Raw genomic sequence first — 18,969 nt, forward strand, 5'->3', positions numbered from 1 at the left:
CATTTTCAAATGGGCTCTAGAATTTCAAGATTTTAAATAAGTGTGGTGTGCCGTCAAAATTCCCAAGCTAACAAAATTGCACTTAATAAGCAATTTAAGCACCACTAGAACTTATAACAAAAGAATAACAAAACAAAAGAATCATAACAAAAGACACGTACCCATGTCTAACGCTGTGGGTAACACCTTGTGTGTTAGAGAGTGCGGTATAAAAATGGGAACAGTCCCATACTGTAGAGATAAATTGTTATAAGAGGTTGAAAAAAAAGAGAGATTACTTAAGGTGGAGGCAAAAAAGAAATTTCCTGCAGGAAGCTGCTATGTGCTTTCAATGGGGCTGCAGGGGACATTAAATCAATAAGGAAATTAAATACCAAAAATAAAGGAGTAACCTTATGGATACCAAGGCCTCCCTCAAGAAGCAGCACTAAGCACACAGTGTTTTAATTCCTAGTCAGTATACAGCCCCAAAGAAATTCCTCTTAAAAAAATCTCCAGTACTTTTGCTACCCCAAATTGCCATTTGTAAATATGATATTGATATATATGTACCAACATTTTTGAAATGCGTAAGTTTTAAATTTGTTCTAATTTTTAACTTGTTTTTATTGCAGGATAGTTGACATACAATAACTTACTAGTTTCTGGTGTACAACTTAGCGATTTAACATTTATATATGTTGTGATTACCATGTTAAGCCTAGCTACTGTCACCACACAAGGTTGTTACATATTAACTATATTCCCCAGTTATACTCTGTATTCCCACATCTTATTTTATAACTAGAGGCTTGAGCCTTTTAAATCCTGAATAAGGTTTTATTTTTTATTTATTTTTAAAAAGATTTTAGTTATTTATTTGAGAGTAAGAGAGAGAGCATGAGCAGGTAGGGGGGCAGAAGGGGAGGCAGAAGCAGGCTTCCCACCAAGCAGGGAGCCCGATGCGGGACTCAATCCCAGGACCCTGGGAGCATGACCTGAGCCAAAGTCAGACACTTAACGACTGAGCCACCCAGGGGCCCCCTCCCCAGAGCCCCCTACCCATAAACTTTTATGAAGAAACTTGTTTCATTGTTTTACAAAGATTATTCAAAAGAAAAAAGAAGATATTTGATAAAGTATCTGTTTAAGTAGGAAAAGCCCACTGAAACACTGAAATCTATAAATTACAACCTCTAGATTGCTTGTTCAAGTCTTCAACTGCTTTGGAAATTCTCTTCTCACAAGTACTAACTTTTTAAAACAAGAGCAAAATCATGTGCATCTATCTGCTCTTCTACCACTTGGGTTTGCCTCTGCATATTTTATGCCATCAGGTGGGTGACCGGCACAGAAGTGAGAGGCATAGTCTCTGGGATGGGCCTGACTTACTTTGTGACCCAGGGCAAGTTATTTAGCCTCTCTGTGCCTCAATTTCTTGATCTGTATTACTGTTAAGATACTGTTATCGTGAGGATTAAATGAGTAGATCTGAAACACTTAGAAGAGTGCCTGGCACATGGTAGACATCACAGTTGTGGTAGCTATTATCACCATTATTGATCCAATTTCTCCCCTAAAGTAGTAAGAAAATTTTGTTCTTGGAAGGTGTATCATGGAACAAAATAGAACACCTCTACCTATCTCACTAAGTCATTAACTTTAACACTTTGGAATACAGTCAAGCTCAATGAAGTAGGAAAAAAGGCTTCTGAAGAGCAAAAATAGATTTTTTTAAAAAGGTGTCTTTACTCAAAACATTCACTCCATTTGGATCCTACTTACTTCTTCTTTTATAGGATTCCTAACAGGTGGGCTATTTAATTTCAATGTCTGTGGGAGAACTGAAGTGCCATCTGGGACAGTAGAGAGGCACCTCAGAGCAATCAAAAGACAAGAAACTACATAAAGGACAAAAAACGCACAAGCAGACAAAGCTGAGACCACTGGACAGGACAGCAGTCCAACAGAGAAAAGCCTTGAGGCAGGGCGCCTGCGTGGTTCAGTCAGTTAAGGATCTGCTCTTGACTAGGGTCTTGATCCCTGGGTCCTGGGAAGGAGCCCCAGGTAGGGCTCCCCACTCAGCAGGGAGCCTGCTTCTCCCTCTCCCTCTGCTCCCACCCACCCCCACTCTTGCTTATGCATATGCACTCTCTCAAATAAATAAATAAAATCTTTTTTTAAAAGATAGCTTGAGGTTATCATCTCCAAAAAATACAAAAAATAATATTCATCATGACTATCTTCAGTGACCAAAAAAGTAAAGTCCTCACAGTGTTTTCAGTATAAGAAGACATAGACTTGTGCAATGCATTCTGAAATTTTTTCAAACAAAAGTCATGAATTTTTTTTTTTAATAAGAAACAATGTTATTGGGGTGCCTGTCTGGCTCAGGCAGCGGAGCATGTGACTCCTGATCCCGGGCTGAGTTTAAGCCCCACACTGGGTGTAGAGATTACTTAAAAATTTAAAATCTTAGGGGCGTCTGGGTGGCTCAGTCATTTAAGCATCTGCCTTCAGCTCAGGTCATGATCTCACCATTCTGGGATCAAGCCCTGCAATGGGCTCCTGGCTCAGCAGCGAATCTACTTCTGCCTCTCCCTCTCCTTCTGTGTACTTATGCACTCTCGCTTTCTCTCAAATAAATACATAAATCTAAAAAAAAAAAATTTAAATCTTTAAAAAAATGTAATGACTTGTAACAACAAATTTTTTTTAAAAAAGAATGTTATTAATTGATATAAATTCTCAGTTAATCAGAAAACTCAGCTATGGACAAAATCTCATTACATAAGGAATCAACAATGGTTTTCAGGACACTAGAATTTGTCATATTCAAGAATATTTGAGACAGATGTGGACTTCTAAATAAATCTAAAAAAAATCTCAAGGGATTATAGTGAATATCAAATCTGACTGAGTTACATACAACTTTCATGTTAGCTTCCTTCATAACTGTGACCAACAGCCTATTCAGAAAACTGATTAAAATCCTTCAAACTTACCAAGGCCTCTCATTCTCAAACACATACACACACACACACACACACACACACACACACATGTATATACAACAAAATGTCATAAATTTCCTTCACAGGGTACTTCTAAATGTTGACTCAATGGAATAAATGAAAAATTAGTTGACTATCCCAATAACTAAAACTGATATAAACATGAAGAACACAAATTAAAATATGGACAAAAAAATGAAATTACACCAAAAAATCGTTAACAGTCTTGAAAAAATTTTCCAAACTTTTAATGAGTTATGGAAGGAATAATCAAATGAATGCAAACAAAAACAATGAAAAAGTATATCCACACAAAGACTTGGACCTAGTCATGACAGCCCAAAATTGGAAGTGGCAGGTGAAATGGATAAGCAAAGTGCAGTACGTCCATAAAATGAGATACCATGTTGGGAGAGAAAGGAATGAACTACCGTTATACGCAACAACAGAGGTGAATCTCAAAACATCATGCTGAGTGAGAGAAACTAAACAGAGCACATGCTGTGAGTTCACTGACATGAAAAGACCTATAAAGACCATTTTAATTCAAGAGAGCAGACTAATGGTTAGTGGGGCCGGGGGTGAAGCTTCTGACTGCCTGGGGGGAGGCACAGAGAACTAAAACTGGGGCGAAAATTTTCATCTGGCTGTGGTGGTTACAGGTAGAAGCATTTGTCAAAACCATTGAACTGTACCCTTAGAATGTGAGCATTTTAGTATATATATATGTATATATACATATATATGGTAAAAAAAAAATAGTTATTCATTACCAAACTCACAAAATATGAAAACATCTAAATATGCACTATTCTTCTTTATCTAATCTATTATTTATCTAATAAGCACCTATCTCTCTATCATTTGTCTAACAAACACCGGTATAGCACTTACTATGTACCAAGCACTGTTTAAACGCGTTATTTTATTTTATTTTAAGGTTTTATTCATTTACTTGAGAGAGGGAGAGAGAGAGCGCACAAGCAGGAGTTAAAGGCAGAGGGAAGCAGAGAAGCAGATGCCCCGCTGAGCAGAGGACCCCATGCAGGGCTTGATCCCAGGACCCTAGGATCATGACCTGAGCCAAAGGCAGCCGCTCAATTGACTGAGCAACTCAGGTGGCCCTGTTTAAATGCTTTAAACTCACTTTAGCAATTTCTATAATAATTATATAAGGTAGGTATTGTTGTTTGCACTTTTGCAAAAGGAAACTGAGCCTTGGTAAGTTGCTCAAGTCCACTGAACATAAAGTTGGGACATAACCCCAGGCTGCATGTTTTTAACCACTACACTATGCTGCTTTTGATGTGGTAAGGTGGCCGGTCATGACTGCATGCTGCTAGTGGGAGTATAAATTACTATCTTTTTGTAAAGCAATTTGGTAATGTTCATCAAAGGCCTTAAAAACGTTTATTATCCCTTGATCTAGCAATTCTTCAGTGCAGATTATCCTAAGCAGAAATAATTCAAAATGTCCAAATGCCAAAAATGTTTTCTGGACCTGTTGCTAAATCCAACGGATACCAAAGTCTGGAATCTTCTGCAATTCGAGTCATTAATTGGTGGGGCAGGGGTGGTTATTCCACTACTACAGCATCTCAGATGAGAAAATAGTTAAACTGAGACCAGACGGTTTAGAGAAATGGCCAAATGACTGTGTATTTGTGTAGAAATGTGCTCCAGCAGAGGGGAAAAGCCTTTGTGTCTGATCGCCTGAAGACAGAGAAGAGAGGGCATGTGAGCATGCCAGGAGAGTGGGCCTGGACCTCGTGAGAGGAAGGAGGGCCAGAGGAGGTAAGGTCTTGTAGGTGTTTGGATGTTGTTCTAAGTAGAGGCGCAACATGACCTTAAATTCTACAATTCTTCCATACATCAATGTCATCTGCCTTGCTGAGTCCATTCGTGCCCCATTCAGCTCCCACTATTCCCTGCTTCCGTGGCTCTGCCATGACCAATCCCACAGATCAGTAGGTGGTTCCGAACCCAACTTACAGTGTAAGAAGTGTGCCACTGCCCATGTCCCTGACTTTCCTCTACAGCCGTAAGCTGCAGTCTACTAAAGCAAGGGGCTGAGGCACACAATGGTTAACTCATCTTTGTTGGACAAGACGGGGAAAAACCTAGAAATGACTTATATACCTGTCTATGAGAAAGGTTAATTCTGACGAATGGGATGGATGTAACTTGTAAGGCCATCACAAATTATGTTTACAATTGGGAAAGATAAAATTTGATCTTGGGGCGCCTGCGTGGCTCAGTGGGTTAAGCCGCTGCCTTCGGCTCAGGTCAGGATCTCAGGGTCCTGGGATCGAGTCCTGCATCGGGCTCTCTGCTCAGCAGGGAGCCTGCTTCCCTCTCTCTCTCTGCCTGCCTCTCCATCTACTTGTGATTTGTCAAATAAATAAATAAAATCTTTAAAAAAAATTTTTGATCTCAGCTATAAAATGGTGGAACAAATTGAAGACATATTGAAAATGGAAGATAGTGGCTCTCTTGGGAGACGGCATACTGGGTAGTTTTTATTCTAGAATATATTAATTTATTTCCGAGCTTTCTACCATTTGTATGTTACCTCGAGAATTATACTTTAACTTTAAAAAAGTCAATCAGAAAAAAATCCTCCCTTCCACAAACATACTAAGTTTAATGTATAAAGAAAGAATAATTGGGAAAATCCAGTTTTAACTGGCAAAATCTTAAAAAACAATGTATTTATAAAAAATATTTACTATTGGGGCACTTGGGCGGCTCAGTCATTAAGCGAGGGCCTTTAGCTCAGGTCATGATACCAGGGTCCTAGGATTGAGCCCCACATCTGGCTCCCCGCTCAGTGAGAAGCCTGCTTCTCCCTCTCCCACTCCCCATGTTTGTGTTCCTTCTCTCCTTGTGTCACTCTCTGTCAAATAAATAAATAAGATTTTAAAAAAGAAAAAAAATATTTACTGTCTTAGGGACACCCAGATGGCTCAGTCGTTTAAGCGTCTGCCTTCAGCTCAGGTCATAATCTCAGGGTCCTGGGATTGAGCCCCGTATAAAGCTCCTTCAGTGGGAAGGAGTCTGTTCTGCCTACTGCTCTCCCTACTTACCCTCTCTCTCTCTCTCTCTCTGACAAACAAATAAATAAAATCTTTAGAAAATATATTTACTATATTAAATAAACAGCACAATACAACTCACACACCCAAATATATGCCTAATCCATATTAACAGACAATCCTATTCAAACTTTTCATTCCTTCGGTCAGCTTGAATTTTATAATACATCCTTGAATTGTGATATTATTCTCCAAAACACCAATTTATACCATTTACTACTTTTTATTTTAAAGATTTTATTTATTTATTTGACAGATCACAAGTAGGCAGAGAAGCAGGCAGAGAGAGAGGAGGAAGCAGGCTCCCCGCTGAGCAGAGAGCCCGATGTGGGGCTTGATCCCAGGACCCCGGGATTCACGACCTGTGCCAAAGGCAGAGGCTTTAACCCACGGAGCCACCCAGGTGTCCCTACCATTTACTACTCCTGATACTAAAGTAGACTTTATCTGAAAACTGATACTTTCATTCCAAAGTTCTTTTCTCTTTCTTTTTTGCCTGGTAGACCATAAACTTCTTGACACCTTTATTGGCAAGTTTCTTGTTAGCAACAGATGCCTGAATTCTTTTTCATCTAAACGACTTTATTAAAGGGGCACCTGGGTGGCTTCAGTCAGTTAAGTATCTGACCCTGATTTCTGCTCAGGTCACGGTCTCAGGATCTTAAGATCAAGCCCCACATCGGGCCCCATGCTGGACATGGAGCCTGCTTGGGATTCTCTCTCTCCCTCTCCCTCTGCCCTTCCCCTCCACCCACTGTCACATTCTCTCAAAAAAAAGAAAAAAAAAGTAATAATAAAAATAAACTTTATTAAAAAGAAAAAGAAATTGAATACATTCACATGTATTACATACACTCTGTATGTAATACAGAAAAACCCAGTTTCCAATTATCACTCATTTGATGTATTTTGTGTGTCATGCTTTCATGTTACCGTTTGTTCTTTTTCATGGACTTAAGCTGTGCTATTTCCCCCCTTAAAATGAGATAGCAGTTCAGAGTGTTTCTGGCCTGCTAATAGTTACCTTTAAACTTTAAACAACATAGTTATATGCTCGGCATAGTGGTTCAAGGCGTCACTGCTGGTATCAAGCTACCTGGACTTGTAGGTCACTCACTGTGGATATTTTTTTAAAAAATAAGCTCTAGGGATGCCTGGGTGGCTCAGTTGGTTAAGCGGCTGCCTTCGGCTCAGGTCATGATCCCAGCGTCCTGGGATCGAGTCCCACATCGGGCTCCTTGCTTGGCGGGGAGTCTGCTTCTCCCTCTGCCTCTGCCTGCCACTCTGTCTGCCTGTGCTCGCTCTCGCTTCTCTCTCTATGACAAATAAATAAATAAAATCTTTAAAAAAAAAAAAATAAGCTCTACATCATGTGGGTCTGGAACTCACAACCCTGAGATCAAAAGTCACATGCTCCACCGACAGAGTGAACCAGATGACCCAAAATTGTTTTGTTTTGTTTTTTTTAAAGGAAGCTTTATGCCCAACATGGGGCTGGGATATTGACTATTACGATACCTCCTTTCACCTGACTTTTCTATTAGCAAAATGACAGAATCTTTTATACGTTTGTTCTAAGCATTAAATGAGTTCATACAAGTAAACATCAGGCATAGTGCCAGTCATTTGGTACTAGCTAATAAGAATAAGTTTTATTAGTGTTGTAGAGCTTTAGTCTCCTGAGAATTTTTTTCCACTTAGCCAAGCATCTTGTATTCATGTTGAATAATGAGATGCCGGAATGGATGCGTCCAGATCAGCTTTCTATGTGCATATGAATCATTTTATTCTTTTAGAGCAGTTTTAGATTCATAGCAAAACTGAGCAGGAAGTCCAGAGTTCCCCTACACCCCTGCTCCCACACATGCAGAGCTGCCCCCTCTCTCAGCATCCCTCCCCAGAGTGGAACATTGGTTTAAATGGATGAGCCGACACTGACGTGTCGTTATCACTGTTGGTCCATAGTTTATATGAGGGTGCATTCTTGGTGTTGTATGTTCTATGGGTGTTGACAAATGTGTAATGACATGTGTCCACTATTACAGTGCCATACACAGTACATTCACTAAGAATTCTCTGTGCTCTGCCCTCTCACTTCTGGCCACCAATGAGCTTTTAGTGTCTGCACAGTCTTGCCTTTTCCAGGATGCCATATACTCAGAATGATACAGTAGGTAGCCTTTTCATATCAGCTTCTTGCACTCAGTAATAAACATTTAAAGTTCTTCCACGTCTTTCAGGGCTTGTTGCTTTTTTTTTTTTTTTTTTTTTTTTTAAAGCACTGAATAGTACTCCATTCTCTGAATGGGCCAGTTTATTTATCCATTTACCTACCAAAGGACGTCTTGGGTGTTCCAAGTTTTGGCAATTACAAATAAAGCTGCTACACACATTCATGTGAGGGTAGACCTAAGTTCCCAGCTCATTTGGGTAAATACCAAGCAGTGTGACTGCTGAATCATACGGTAAGAATATGTTCAGTTTTCTAAAAACTGCCACTCTTCCAATGTGGCTGTACCATTGTACATTCCCACCAGGAATGAATGAGAGTTCCTGTTGTTCCACATTCTCGCCAGCATTCAGTATCACTAGTGTTCTGGGTTACTTCGCCATTCAAGTTATGTCATAGTATCTCGTGTGGCTGTTTCTTTAATTTTAGTAAAATACACATGACATAAAATTAATCATCTTAACCATTTTTAAGCGTATGACTCAGTACATTCACACGGACATGTAACCCTCCTCATCTGGCAAATTCTATACCCATTCTATTAGTTTTCTGGGACTGCCGTAACAAAAGACCACAGACTGGGTGGCTTAAACAACAGAAATTTATTTTCTTACAGTTTTGGAGGCTACAAGTCCAAGATCAAGGTGTTGGCAAGTGTGGTTTCTTGAGAAGCCTCTCCCCTTGGCTGGCAGATGGTCACCCTTTTGTTGTGTCCTCACATGGGTTTTTCTCTGGGGGGATGTATCCTCGCATCTGTGTGTCTAAATTTCCCTTCTAGGGACACCCGTCCGATTGGATTAGTGCCTATCCCAATGACTTCATTTTAACTACAGCATCTCTTTAAAGGCCCTATCTCGGGCGCCTGGGTGGCTCAGTTGGTTGGACGACTGCCTTCGGCTCAGGTCATGATCCGGGAGTCCCGGGATCGAGTCCCACATCGGGCTCCCAGCTCCATGGGGAGTCTGCTTCTCCCTCTGACCTTCTCCTCGCTCATGTTCTCTCTCACTGTCTCTCTCTCAAATGAATAAATAAAATCTTTAAAAAAAAAAAATAAATAAAGGCCCTATCTCCAAATATAGTCATGTTCTGAAGTATGGAGGTTTAGGGCTTCAACATATGGATTTTGAGAGGACACAGTGCAGCCCTAACATGTTGAACTATGAAACAACAACTTCCCATTCTCCCCTTCTCCCTAGCCCCAGGCAATCACTCTTCTATCTTGTCTCTATGAATGTGACTACTCTAGTTACTTCATGTAAGTGGAATAGCATACTATTTATCTTTTTGTAACTACCGCATCTTCAAGGTTCATCTATGTTGTAGCATGTGTGAGAATTTCCTTCCTTTTTAAGGCTGCATAGTCTTCCCTTGTAGGTACAGATCACATTTTGTTAACTTATTCATCTGTTGATAGACACTTGTATTGCTTCTATCTTTTGGCTCTTATGAATAATGCTATGAATATGGGATATACAATTATCTGTTTAAGACCTTGTTTCTAAATCTTTGGGGTATACACTCAAAAGTGAAATTGTCCTGAGAATTTTTAAGCCCTAAATTGTCCTGAGAATTTTTATGCCCTAAAGTTCTGCCTGGCCTACTCATGTATTTTTTCTTAGGCTAATCCAGTCTTTATCCTGTGACACCAAATCTTTGCTTTATGTCACAAAGGCCTTAGATTAATTATCTCTTCCAAGGCATGTATTAACTAGCTAATCATAAATGGGTACAAGTCAGGGACCTGTGAGATAAGGAACATCATAAATACTTTATCATTTTAACCTAGGTATCATGCAGGCAAGTTGTAAGATAAACAATTATAATGCAATCTTAATCATGCTTTAAAATTCAGAGTGGCATCAAAATGACAAATAAAATATAGAAACTCAGTTAGAAATTATATTTAATAGGAATTTCCAAAACAATATATAGATAGTCATGACTATCTTAACAGTTCCTTAAATTCTTACTTCTGGAAAAGTAGAACCCTAGTTTAATTTTTGAAATAATGTGGAATTTGCCATCAATACCCTCATTTTTAAAGGAGGAGTTCAGAGCACCTCGGTGGCTCAGTAGGTTGGACTTCTGACTCTTGATTTCAGCTCAGGTCATGATCTCAGGGTCGTGAGACTGAGTCCCAAATTGGGTTCTATGCTTAGCATGAAGTCTGCTTGGGATTCTCTCTCTCCCTCTCCCTCTGCCCCTTCCTCTGCTGTGTGCATGTGTGTGCTCTCTCTTTCTCTCTCTCTCAAATAAATAAAATCTTTAAAAAAAAAAAAAAAGAGCTTAATACCTCTCTCTTCTGCCATGGGTAGAGGAATAAAAATGATCATGTTTTTTTTTTTTCTTTAGAAGAAACATTCCATGTTCTTATACAGATGAAAAACTTAAATGAGAAGTTTTGGTTTTTCTAAGGAATACTAAAAGGCAGTAAAGCATACACAATAGAAAAATGGTCTACTTTCAAATCACTTTCTACTGTGTGACACTGGGCAAGTTACTCAATGTATCAATTTTCTGATCTGTGAAACGGATGTTAGGGCCAAATTTCCAAGTTGTTAAGATGATAAAATTAGTTAACATATGTGAAAAGTCTGAAACAAACTCTCAATAAATGCTAGTTATTAGCAGCATAAATTGAGAGGAGTAAGGGATAATGTGTCATCTCAATGGAATAAAAAAATGTAACTACTGCACCCCATTTTTATAAATAAAACCCTATAGTGTGGGAATTGGAGGGAGAGATTATATGTTTCAAAAACCACTTTCAAGGTGTTTCTAATCCCTCCTAATTGTTAAAGTATACTCGAACAGCTTTATTAGAATTTATTTGATTTATTAAGCAATTTTCTCAGGTATATTATGAAGAAGAAATGCATCACTAAGACACAGTGTTAATGTTCTTATTTTTCAGTAGTAGATGTCATGGTTCACAATAAGAAACACCATGGAAAGATCTCACTGTAAGATTTTTATATAAATAAGATTTTATACATCTATGTAAATAAATGAAAAGTATATGTAAATAAATATGTATTTTTTTCATATATATGTGAAACAGAATGACACAGTGCTCTTTAGGAATAAAAAAAATTATCAATATAAAGAGACATAATGTTACTGCAGAAATCTCTGAAACTTTTAGGAAAGTTCCAGGATGAATGAAACAGTGCTATTACGATAAATTAAACTCCACTTCCTACTCACTTTCTCTGTGACTTCTGGAGAACACTTACATGGCTGTAGATGAAACAGGAGAAAGACAAAGAATTTAAAGGCAAGTAAGGCGAAGTTCCATCATATTCCCTGGTGAGCTGAGAAAGAAGCCCTCAAAGTTAAAGCCCAAGTTCAACTGTATCTGGAAAACCCAAAACTTCCCTGATTCCCTTCACTGAAACCACAGTACATTTCCATGGTAAGTTCAGGATACAACTATACAACTCAATATCTAGATTTTGAACAGCAGTTTGCAAGCCATGTTTTGTAACCTCTCTGGCTTTCGTTGATGACTTCACGACTTCCTATCTAATTCTTTAAACTGAATCCAATCTAAATACTTTATATATTCTATAAAGCACTTTCGGGAGGAAGAAAGGAAGGAAGCGAGGGAGGAAAAGGCTATAGAAAGAAAAAGGAATTTATAGAGTTGAGGGGGGGGGATTCCAGAAATAAAAAAGAAGACAGTGGAAACTACTTGCCAACATGCAAAATGCACACATCATGCCTCATTTGAATTCAGATAATTCAACTCAGTAATCACTTAATGAACACCTACTGTGCTTAGGGTAAGGAAAGGGCACTCAAAGTCAAACAGCAGTCCCTGGGCTACACTCAGAGGAGGGCCTATAGTAGAATACCTTCAAGTGGGGAGGGGCTTCCTCTCTACTTTCAGGGAGTACTACAGAATGCTCTCCAGCTCAGATGCTGTTTCCCTTGCTCTAGGCACAACCTTAATCTTGGCCACACTCTGAAAGATGAGTAAGGGGGTCCCTCTGGCACTCCAGTGGGTGCTGGGACCAATCAACAGTGTAAAATCTGATTTCCGGGAAATGCCTCAGAGGGGTCTGCGGCAATTAACGACTCCTCAGTAATTTTTATTTGTGGGTGCCTGGGTGGCTCAGTCAGTTAAGCATTTGCCTTCCACTCAGGTTGTGATTTCAAGGTCCCAAGATCAAGCCCCTCAATGGGCTTCCTGCTAGGCGGCAAGCCTGCTTCTCCCTCTGTCACTCCCCCTGCTTGTGTTCCCTCTCTTGCTGTCTCTCTCTGTCAAATAAGTAGATAAAATCTTTTAAAAATTTTTTGTTTTTAAAGCTTTGGTTCTTACTTAAACTTGGTGCACTGATTGAATTTTAATTCAAGTAATCACATTCTCCTGTTGTGGGGAATCCTTCCAAATCCTGCCTGGAACGGAAAAGTCATTTTGTTTAACTGAACAGTTTTGATGCATGTTGTTGTTTGAAAACTGTAGTAAAAGACGAAGCATACTTTCTCATAAAACAGTTTACTAAGCGCTTCTTGAGTCAAAGTTCTGAAACACCCTTTCTGTGTGATGGCAAATCTCTCTTTTAGAAATCTCTATCAGATACCATATTAAATAAAAAATCATATATCACCCTCCCACCCGTCATGATGATGAAAAGAATTGTGCAGGGGAGCGGGTTTTTATTACTATTATTATTTCATCGGGGAATGAGTGTGTAAAGTTCACTTTTTTTCCGTTTCATCCGGAAGCGGTGGCAACATCGGGGTTTTTTTGTTTTGTTTCGAACAAGGGGAACACGCTCTCAACTAGAATAGCCTATTAAAACCATCATTCCTAACAGCAAAATCGATCCCCAGGTGTCTCCAGGCAAGGTGCCCCGGGACCTCCTGCGCCACTGCCACAGGTGGACGCGAAGCAGCAAGGACCCTCGGTCGCCCCCGGGTTCCTGCGCCAGAAGCCACGCGGGCGCGCTCCAAGTCCTAGGCTCTTTGTCGAGAGCCCGGCGCGGCGCCGGGCCCTATTGGTTGTGCGGCCGATCGGGGCCATCCTGGTCCCTCGTCCCTCCCCCATCCCGAAGTCCTGGGCCTGGGCACCGGCCACATGGCCCTAGCTCTGGGGTGGCCCGGTCCCCGCGAGGCGCGTCCACGCCACGCCGCCCGACCCACGCTTCAAGGGGGTGGGGTTCTTCGGGGGCCTCGGGAAACGAAGTCCGCCCCCATCCCCGCCTCCCGGGCTCACCGCTTTGAGATCCAGGACGCCGTCCTTGGCCTCCTGCAGCAGCGACACGAACTTGGTGGTGAGCAGCCCCAGGCTCTTCTCGTGCCTGCTGCTACCGCCCCCGCCGCCCCCGAGCTGAGGCAGCGGTGGCTGCTGCGGAGGCTGCGCCTGGGAAGGCTGCGACGGCGGCCGCTGGCCCTGGCCCTGCCCCTGCGGCGCCTGCTGGCCCGAGCTCGCGGGCTCCGCCGCCGCCATCGCGTCCCCACGCCGCGGCGGTGCGGCCCCCGCGCCCAGCGGCTCGTCCGCCCCCGCCCGCGGCCACCTGCCGGGCCGGCTCTTCTGCGGCCGCTCCAGCCGCCGGCGGCCAAGAGCAGAGCCAAGGGGCGCGGGCTCCTGCAACAACAGGTGCGCGCGCGGCGCCCACTGGTCTCGAGGAGGCTGGGCGCGCCGGCCTCCGCCCCCTCCCCAAGCCCTGGGGAGCGTGAATGAAGCCCACGGCCGAGGGGAGGGGGAGTGGAAGCTGAGAGAAGGGGCCGCGAGGGGTGGGGACCCGAGTTTAAATGGCAGGAAGTGACGCCGCGGCCCGCCGTTGCCTGGAAACGCATTTTTCCTTGGGAAGGAGGAGCGAGCAGGGAGGAGGGGAAGCGTCAGTGAGTGTGTTTCACACTCGCCTCCCTGCTGCTCGTGAGCTGCCACGAGGAAGGATGACCTCCTGCAGCTGCAGCGGGAGAAAAACACTATGCGCAGTGGCCATCGGTTTCTGAGCTCCGTTTGTAGAGCCGCAGGAGATCAGATTTGGGTCGCTTACCGTCTTCGGGTGTTACCTGCTGAGCGCTCTTTTCGAGCTCTAGAATCTTTGCAAACATTTCAGTGACTGGGACTAAGTGCAGGGATTTATTCCATAGATCATCTTTTCAGGTTTGGGATGGTTTTGTCCTAATCAGCAATTATTCCCAAGGCCTTAACTTTCTAGGTAGAGGAACTGAAGTGTCACGGGAGAGGTTGTGAACTGCTAGACTCAGCTAGACCCCCAGATCGCCTGCATTTAGAGGTGTCCTTAATGCCTTATTGAAGACAGATTATTCTGTGTTATTTAGACTATTAGGCACTCGTAGGTTTTTGTACTTCAGTGATACCCCAAGCCATTTTTGATAAATGAGATGGCACACAGATCTGAGTTAAAAAAAAAAAAAAAAGTCTTTTGTCTTGATTACAAACTTCTGAGAATCAGGTCTAAATTTTAAATGAATTGTTTTCACGACACTTGGAATATAGTAAATGTGGGAATTCTATATGACAAAATTAAGAAAGCTTCATGCAAGGTTTTACTTAAAGTAACAACAAAACTAGCAAAAATAGGTGACTGAATGAAATGTTAAGACATCAGCATTCACAAGTAAAACTAAACCGTTATAATACATTTGTTTCCTATTCATAGAACTTTCTAATAACCAAATAGTCTTCAATTGAATTAAAGAACTCTATAAGCAAAACTTGAAATTAAAAATCTGAAATAAAACATGAAATATTCAGCTAAAAAAGTCAAACAATTGATCTGAAAGTGGTTTTTCCTGTGTGATTTGTCATTAGCAAAATCAGTGACAAGTTTTGCAAATTAATTTTATTAATAAAATTTTATTGATGAATTTTATTAATAAAATTTTATTGATTAATAAAAACTATTTTTAATATGAAGACATTCTATACATGCTTGGACAGGAATTGATAAATTATTATTATTTTAAAAAAGCTTACATTTATGTTGTGCCTTAGTTGGGTAAGGCTGTCATAACAGAAATACCATAGTTTTTCTCACAGTTCTAGAGGCCCGAAGTCCAAGTTCAGGGTGCCAGCATGGTCAAGTCCTAGTGAGAGCTCTATTCTTGGCTTACAGACTTTCTTTCCTTGTCCTCACAAGACAGAGACAAAAAGAGTGAGTAAGCTCCCAGTGTCTATTATAAGGACACTAATACCATCATGAGGGCCCTACTCTCAAGACTTCTTCTAAACCTAATACCTTCCAAAGGCTCCCTCCTCAAACACCATCACACTTTAACATGAATTTGGGGGTGACACAATTCATTCCATAGCATGTAGTATTACTTTATAAAAGCTATTTTGGTAATTTTGAAAATAGATTTTTTAAATTTCAGTTTTTAAAGGTTTTCTTAAAAGCAATTATACTGTTAATGATGCTAATAGGTCACTTGAAATTTATTTTGCAGTGTTTTTGTATTTTTCACAATAGATTTTTCACTTGTTTAAAGTAGCTGGGATTCAATTAGAAAATATTCACAAATTAGCCATCATTTCATTTAGTCTTCAAAATTTCATGTCTGTTGGAGAAGCTAAAAACCACTTACACCACTGGTTCCCAAATTTTACTGAGAAAAATCATCTTTGGTATTTGTTAAAAATGCAAACTCTTGAACCCAAACCTCGGAGATGAAATCAGCATTTGATATGAGAATTTGACTTAGAGATCTACAATTTTCAGTTTCAGGTAATTCTCATACCCATGGTCATTCTTTGAGAAATACTGAATAACAACATGAAAAAAAAGGAAATTATCTTTTCCCCTAAAAACAACTAAAGATCAGGGGCTGATAACACAAAAGTCTTCTTAATATTATTGAAACTTGGGGCACCTGAGTGGCTCAGTCAATTTAGTGTCTTCCTTCGGCTCAGGTCATGATTTCAGGGCCCTGGGATCGAGCCCCACATCAGCGTCCCTGTTCAACGGGGAGCCTGCTTCTCCCTCTCCCTCTGTCTGCAGCTCCCCTTGCTTGTGCTCTCTCTCTCTGTGTCAAATAAATAAATAAAATCTTTAAAAAATTTACTGTTGAATCTTTTCGGAAATTTCTGTTAATGAAATTGTTTAAGAAACATGAAGTTAAAAAATCAAAATACAAATAATCATTAAGAAGGGTGCCTGGCTGGCTCAGTTGGTAGAGCATACAACTCTTGATCTTGGGTTGTGAGTTCAAGCCCCACATTGGGTATAGAGATTATTTAAAAATAAAAAAATCTTAAAACTAAATTTAAAAAACTTTGGTTGGATTTTCTTAAATATTTAATTACCATGTTATGACACAATTGTGCATTTTGAAAAGGCTTCTTTTTGGTTATTTTTTAAAAAGATTTTATTTTTAAGTGATCTCTACCCCTAATGTAGGGCTTGAACTCACAACCCCCCCAGATCAAGAGTCACATGTTCTTCCAACCAACCCAACCAGGCACCCCCGCCAAATTTTATTTAGGTCGCTGATGATGACATACCAGTTTTTAAATGCATGAGTGGTCAGGATTGTTTGGAATTTCCAAATTTCAGGTCTCCTTTGAGCTAACAAACTTCCATCAAAAGCTACCTCATTAGCTTTATTACTCCCTTGCATTATCTTTTCTAAGTAAGAAAACAATTTAGGTTTTTGTTTTTCCTGTCCAAACCTTGCAACACACAAACATCTATCTTCTATACTTTCTAGGTAAAATAAACAAGCAAAACAGTACTACCAAAAAACAACAAACTTAGTTAAGAAATATGTTTCAAGGATTATTCATCTTCTCATTATGATAAAGAACATTATTCTTTGCCCACCAAAACTTGCATGGTACAACAATATAATAAATAAAGAGGTTGTTTTCTTTTTTTTTTTCCCCCTAAAGATTTTATTTATTTGACAGAGATCATAAGCAGGCAGAGAGGCAGGCAGAGAGAGAGGAGGAAGCAGGCTCCCTGCTGAGCAGAGAACCTGATGTGGGGCTGGATCCCAGGACCCTAGGATCATGACCTGAGTCGAAGGCAGAGGCTTTAAACCACTGAGCCACCCAGGTGCCCCAAAGGGGTTGTTTTCACAAGTTTGTGCATTATAAGTAGAAATAGGAAATGCAAATTACACAAACTTACATAAAAATATAATTTGCATACATTAGAATTTAAATTTTATATGGTGATTTGTATTCTATCCTACTACACCATCAAGTCAGTTTACAGAAAAAACACATATATTAAAAATCTGGGATGACATTAAAAGAAGCAAAGAAATAGTGGCCTCTTCCTTGAAGAGTTCTAAGAGTTAAGAATTCTAACGCAGGGGCACCTGGGTGGCTCAGTGGGTTAAAGCCTCTGCCTTTGGCTCAGGTCATGATCCCAGAGACCTGGGATGGAACCCTGAGTTGGCTCTCTGCTTGGCAGGGAGCCTGCTTTCCCCTCTCTCTGCCTGCCTCTCTGCCTACTTGTGATCTCGCTCTCTCTGTCAAATAAATAAAATCTTTAAAAAGAAAAGAAAAGAAAAGAATTCTAATGCCTGGGGCTCCTGGGTGGCGCAGTCAGTTGAGCATCTGACTCTTGGTTTCAGTTCAGGTTGTGATCTCAGGGTTGTGAGATGGGGGCCACGTTGGGCTCCTTGTGGAAGCTGGAGTCTGCTTGGGATTCTCTCTCCCTCTGCTCCTTTACCACCCCCACCCCCATCTCTCTCTTCTCTCAAATGAATAAATAAATCTTAGGGAAAAAGAAAACGCTAATTCTTATCGTCATTAATGCTTATGATCTGATATGTGGGGTCTCAATTTCAACAATACATGTTCAAATATAAGAACAAGAGATCCAAATTATTACAGCAAAATATAATTCAACTAGGATACATTGCAATCTTCTCTTTCCTTATGCATGAACAGTCCTCTGATCTTACAGATTAAAAAAGGGGAGGCAAATCGGGTCAAACATTTATTGAAGCTGAATGTCATTTAGACCTTCATGAAAAATCAAGTTGCTTTAGCAACTCTCTTCATTGGAAATATGATTGATAACACATTTCTTTGAAATTTTAGTAAGATAAGAGTACTTATCACTAAACTAACAAAGCTTGTCTAAATAATGAGCCATCACATGAGGGGTTCCCGTTCATAATACATTGCCCCAATTAAGATCCAAACTTCTGCATAGTACCCTCTGGTACAAACCCTTTGGCAACTAAAACCCTGTGTCAAATGAGTGTTGACATTTTTTGGATTTATCATCAAGAGGGGGTGATTCCAAGTCAAAAGTGTTGTCAAAAGATAATTTTTCACCACTAATGACCCCCACATCATTCAATTCCTTATACAGTACCAGGAAACCTATTCCCTAGAATGAAAAATAAAACCGTCTAAGCAAACAAGTAAATCCTTCAAGGTAATGACAAAAGTTATCCAAGAATTAGCTAACCTTAAAGTATGTACTATTTTGTCTTATTCTACTGTAATTAAACTATTTTATTTATAAAACACATACTTACATAATTATATGTATGCTTTTATAAAAAATACTTTATTTAGCAAAAATTCAGACTCATTCGTGGATATCTTCCAACTATGTCATGTTAGCCATTAACATTACTAAATCAAATAATATGTGCTTTTAAAATCTGTGAGAAAAAATGTTTTGTAAAATGGGAAAAATGGAAAAGCCAA

At 40.2% G+C, this 18,969-nt stretch overlaps 1 protein-coding gene across 2 annotated transcripts in view; it reads right to left on the reverse strand.

The window, feature by feature from the left end:
• E2F5 (E2F transcription factor 5) overlaps window positions 1–14,087 on the reverse strand; it is a 29,832-nt gene extending 15,745 nt beyond the window's left edge. The window contains exon 1 of one of the 2 annotated variants that reach the window (XM_045063156.1): window positions 13,540–14,087. In XM_045063156.1, coding sequence (XP_044919091.1) covers window positions 13,540–13,773 — 234 coding nt within the window. In that variant the 5' untranslated portion in view covers window positions 13,774–14,087. The remainder of the gene's footprint in view (window positions 1–13,539) is intronic. The other variant, XM_045063155.1, reaches the window with a different exon arrangement.
• Window positions 14,088–18,969: the final 4,882 nt, after the last annotated feature.

This window comes from Mustela putorius, unplaced genomic scaffold (assembly GCF_011764305.1).
Source record: "Mustela putorius furo isolate JIRA1106 unplaced genomic scaffold, ASM1176430v1.1 tig00003846_pilon_pilon_pilon, whole genome shotgun sequence".
In the NCBI taxonomy this organism is placed as follows: domain Eukaryota; kingdom Metazoa; phylum Chordata; class Mammalia; order Carnivora; family Mustelidae; genus Mustela; species Mustela putorius.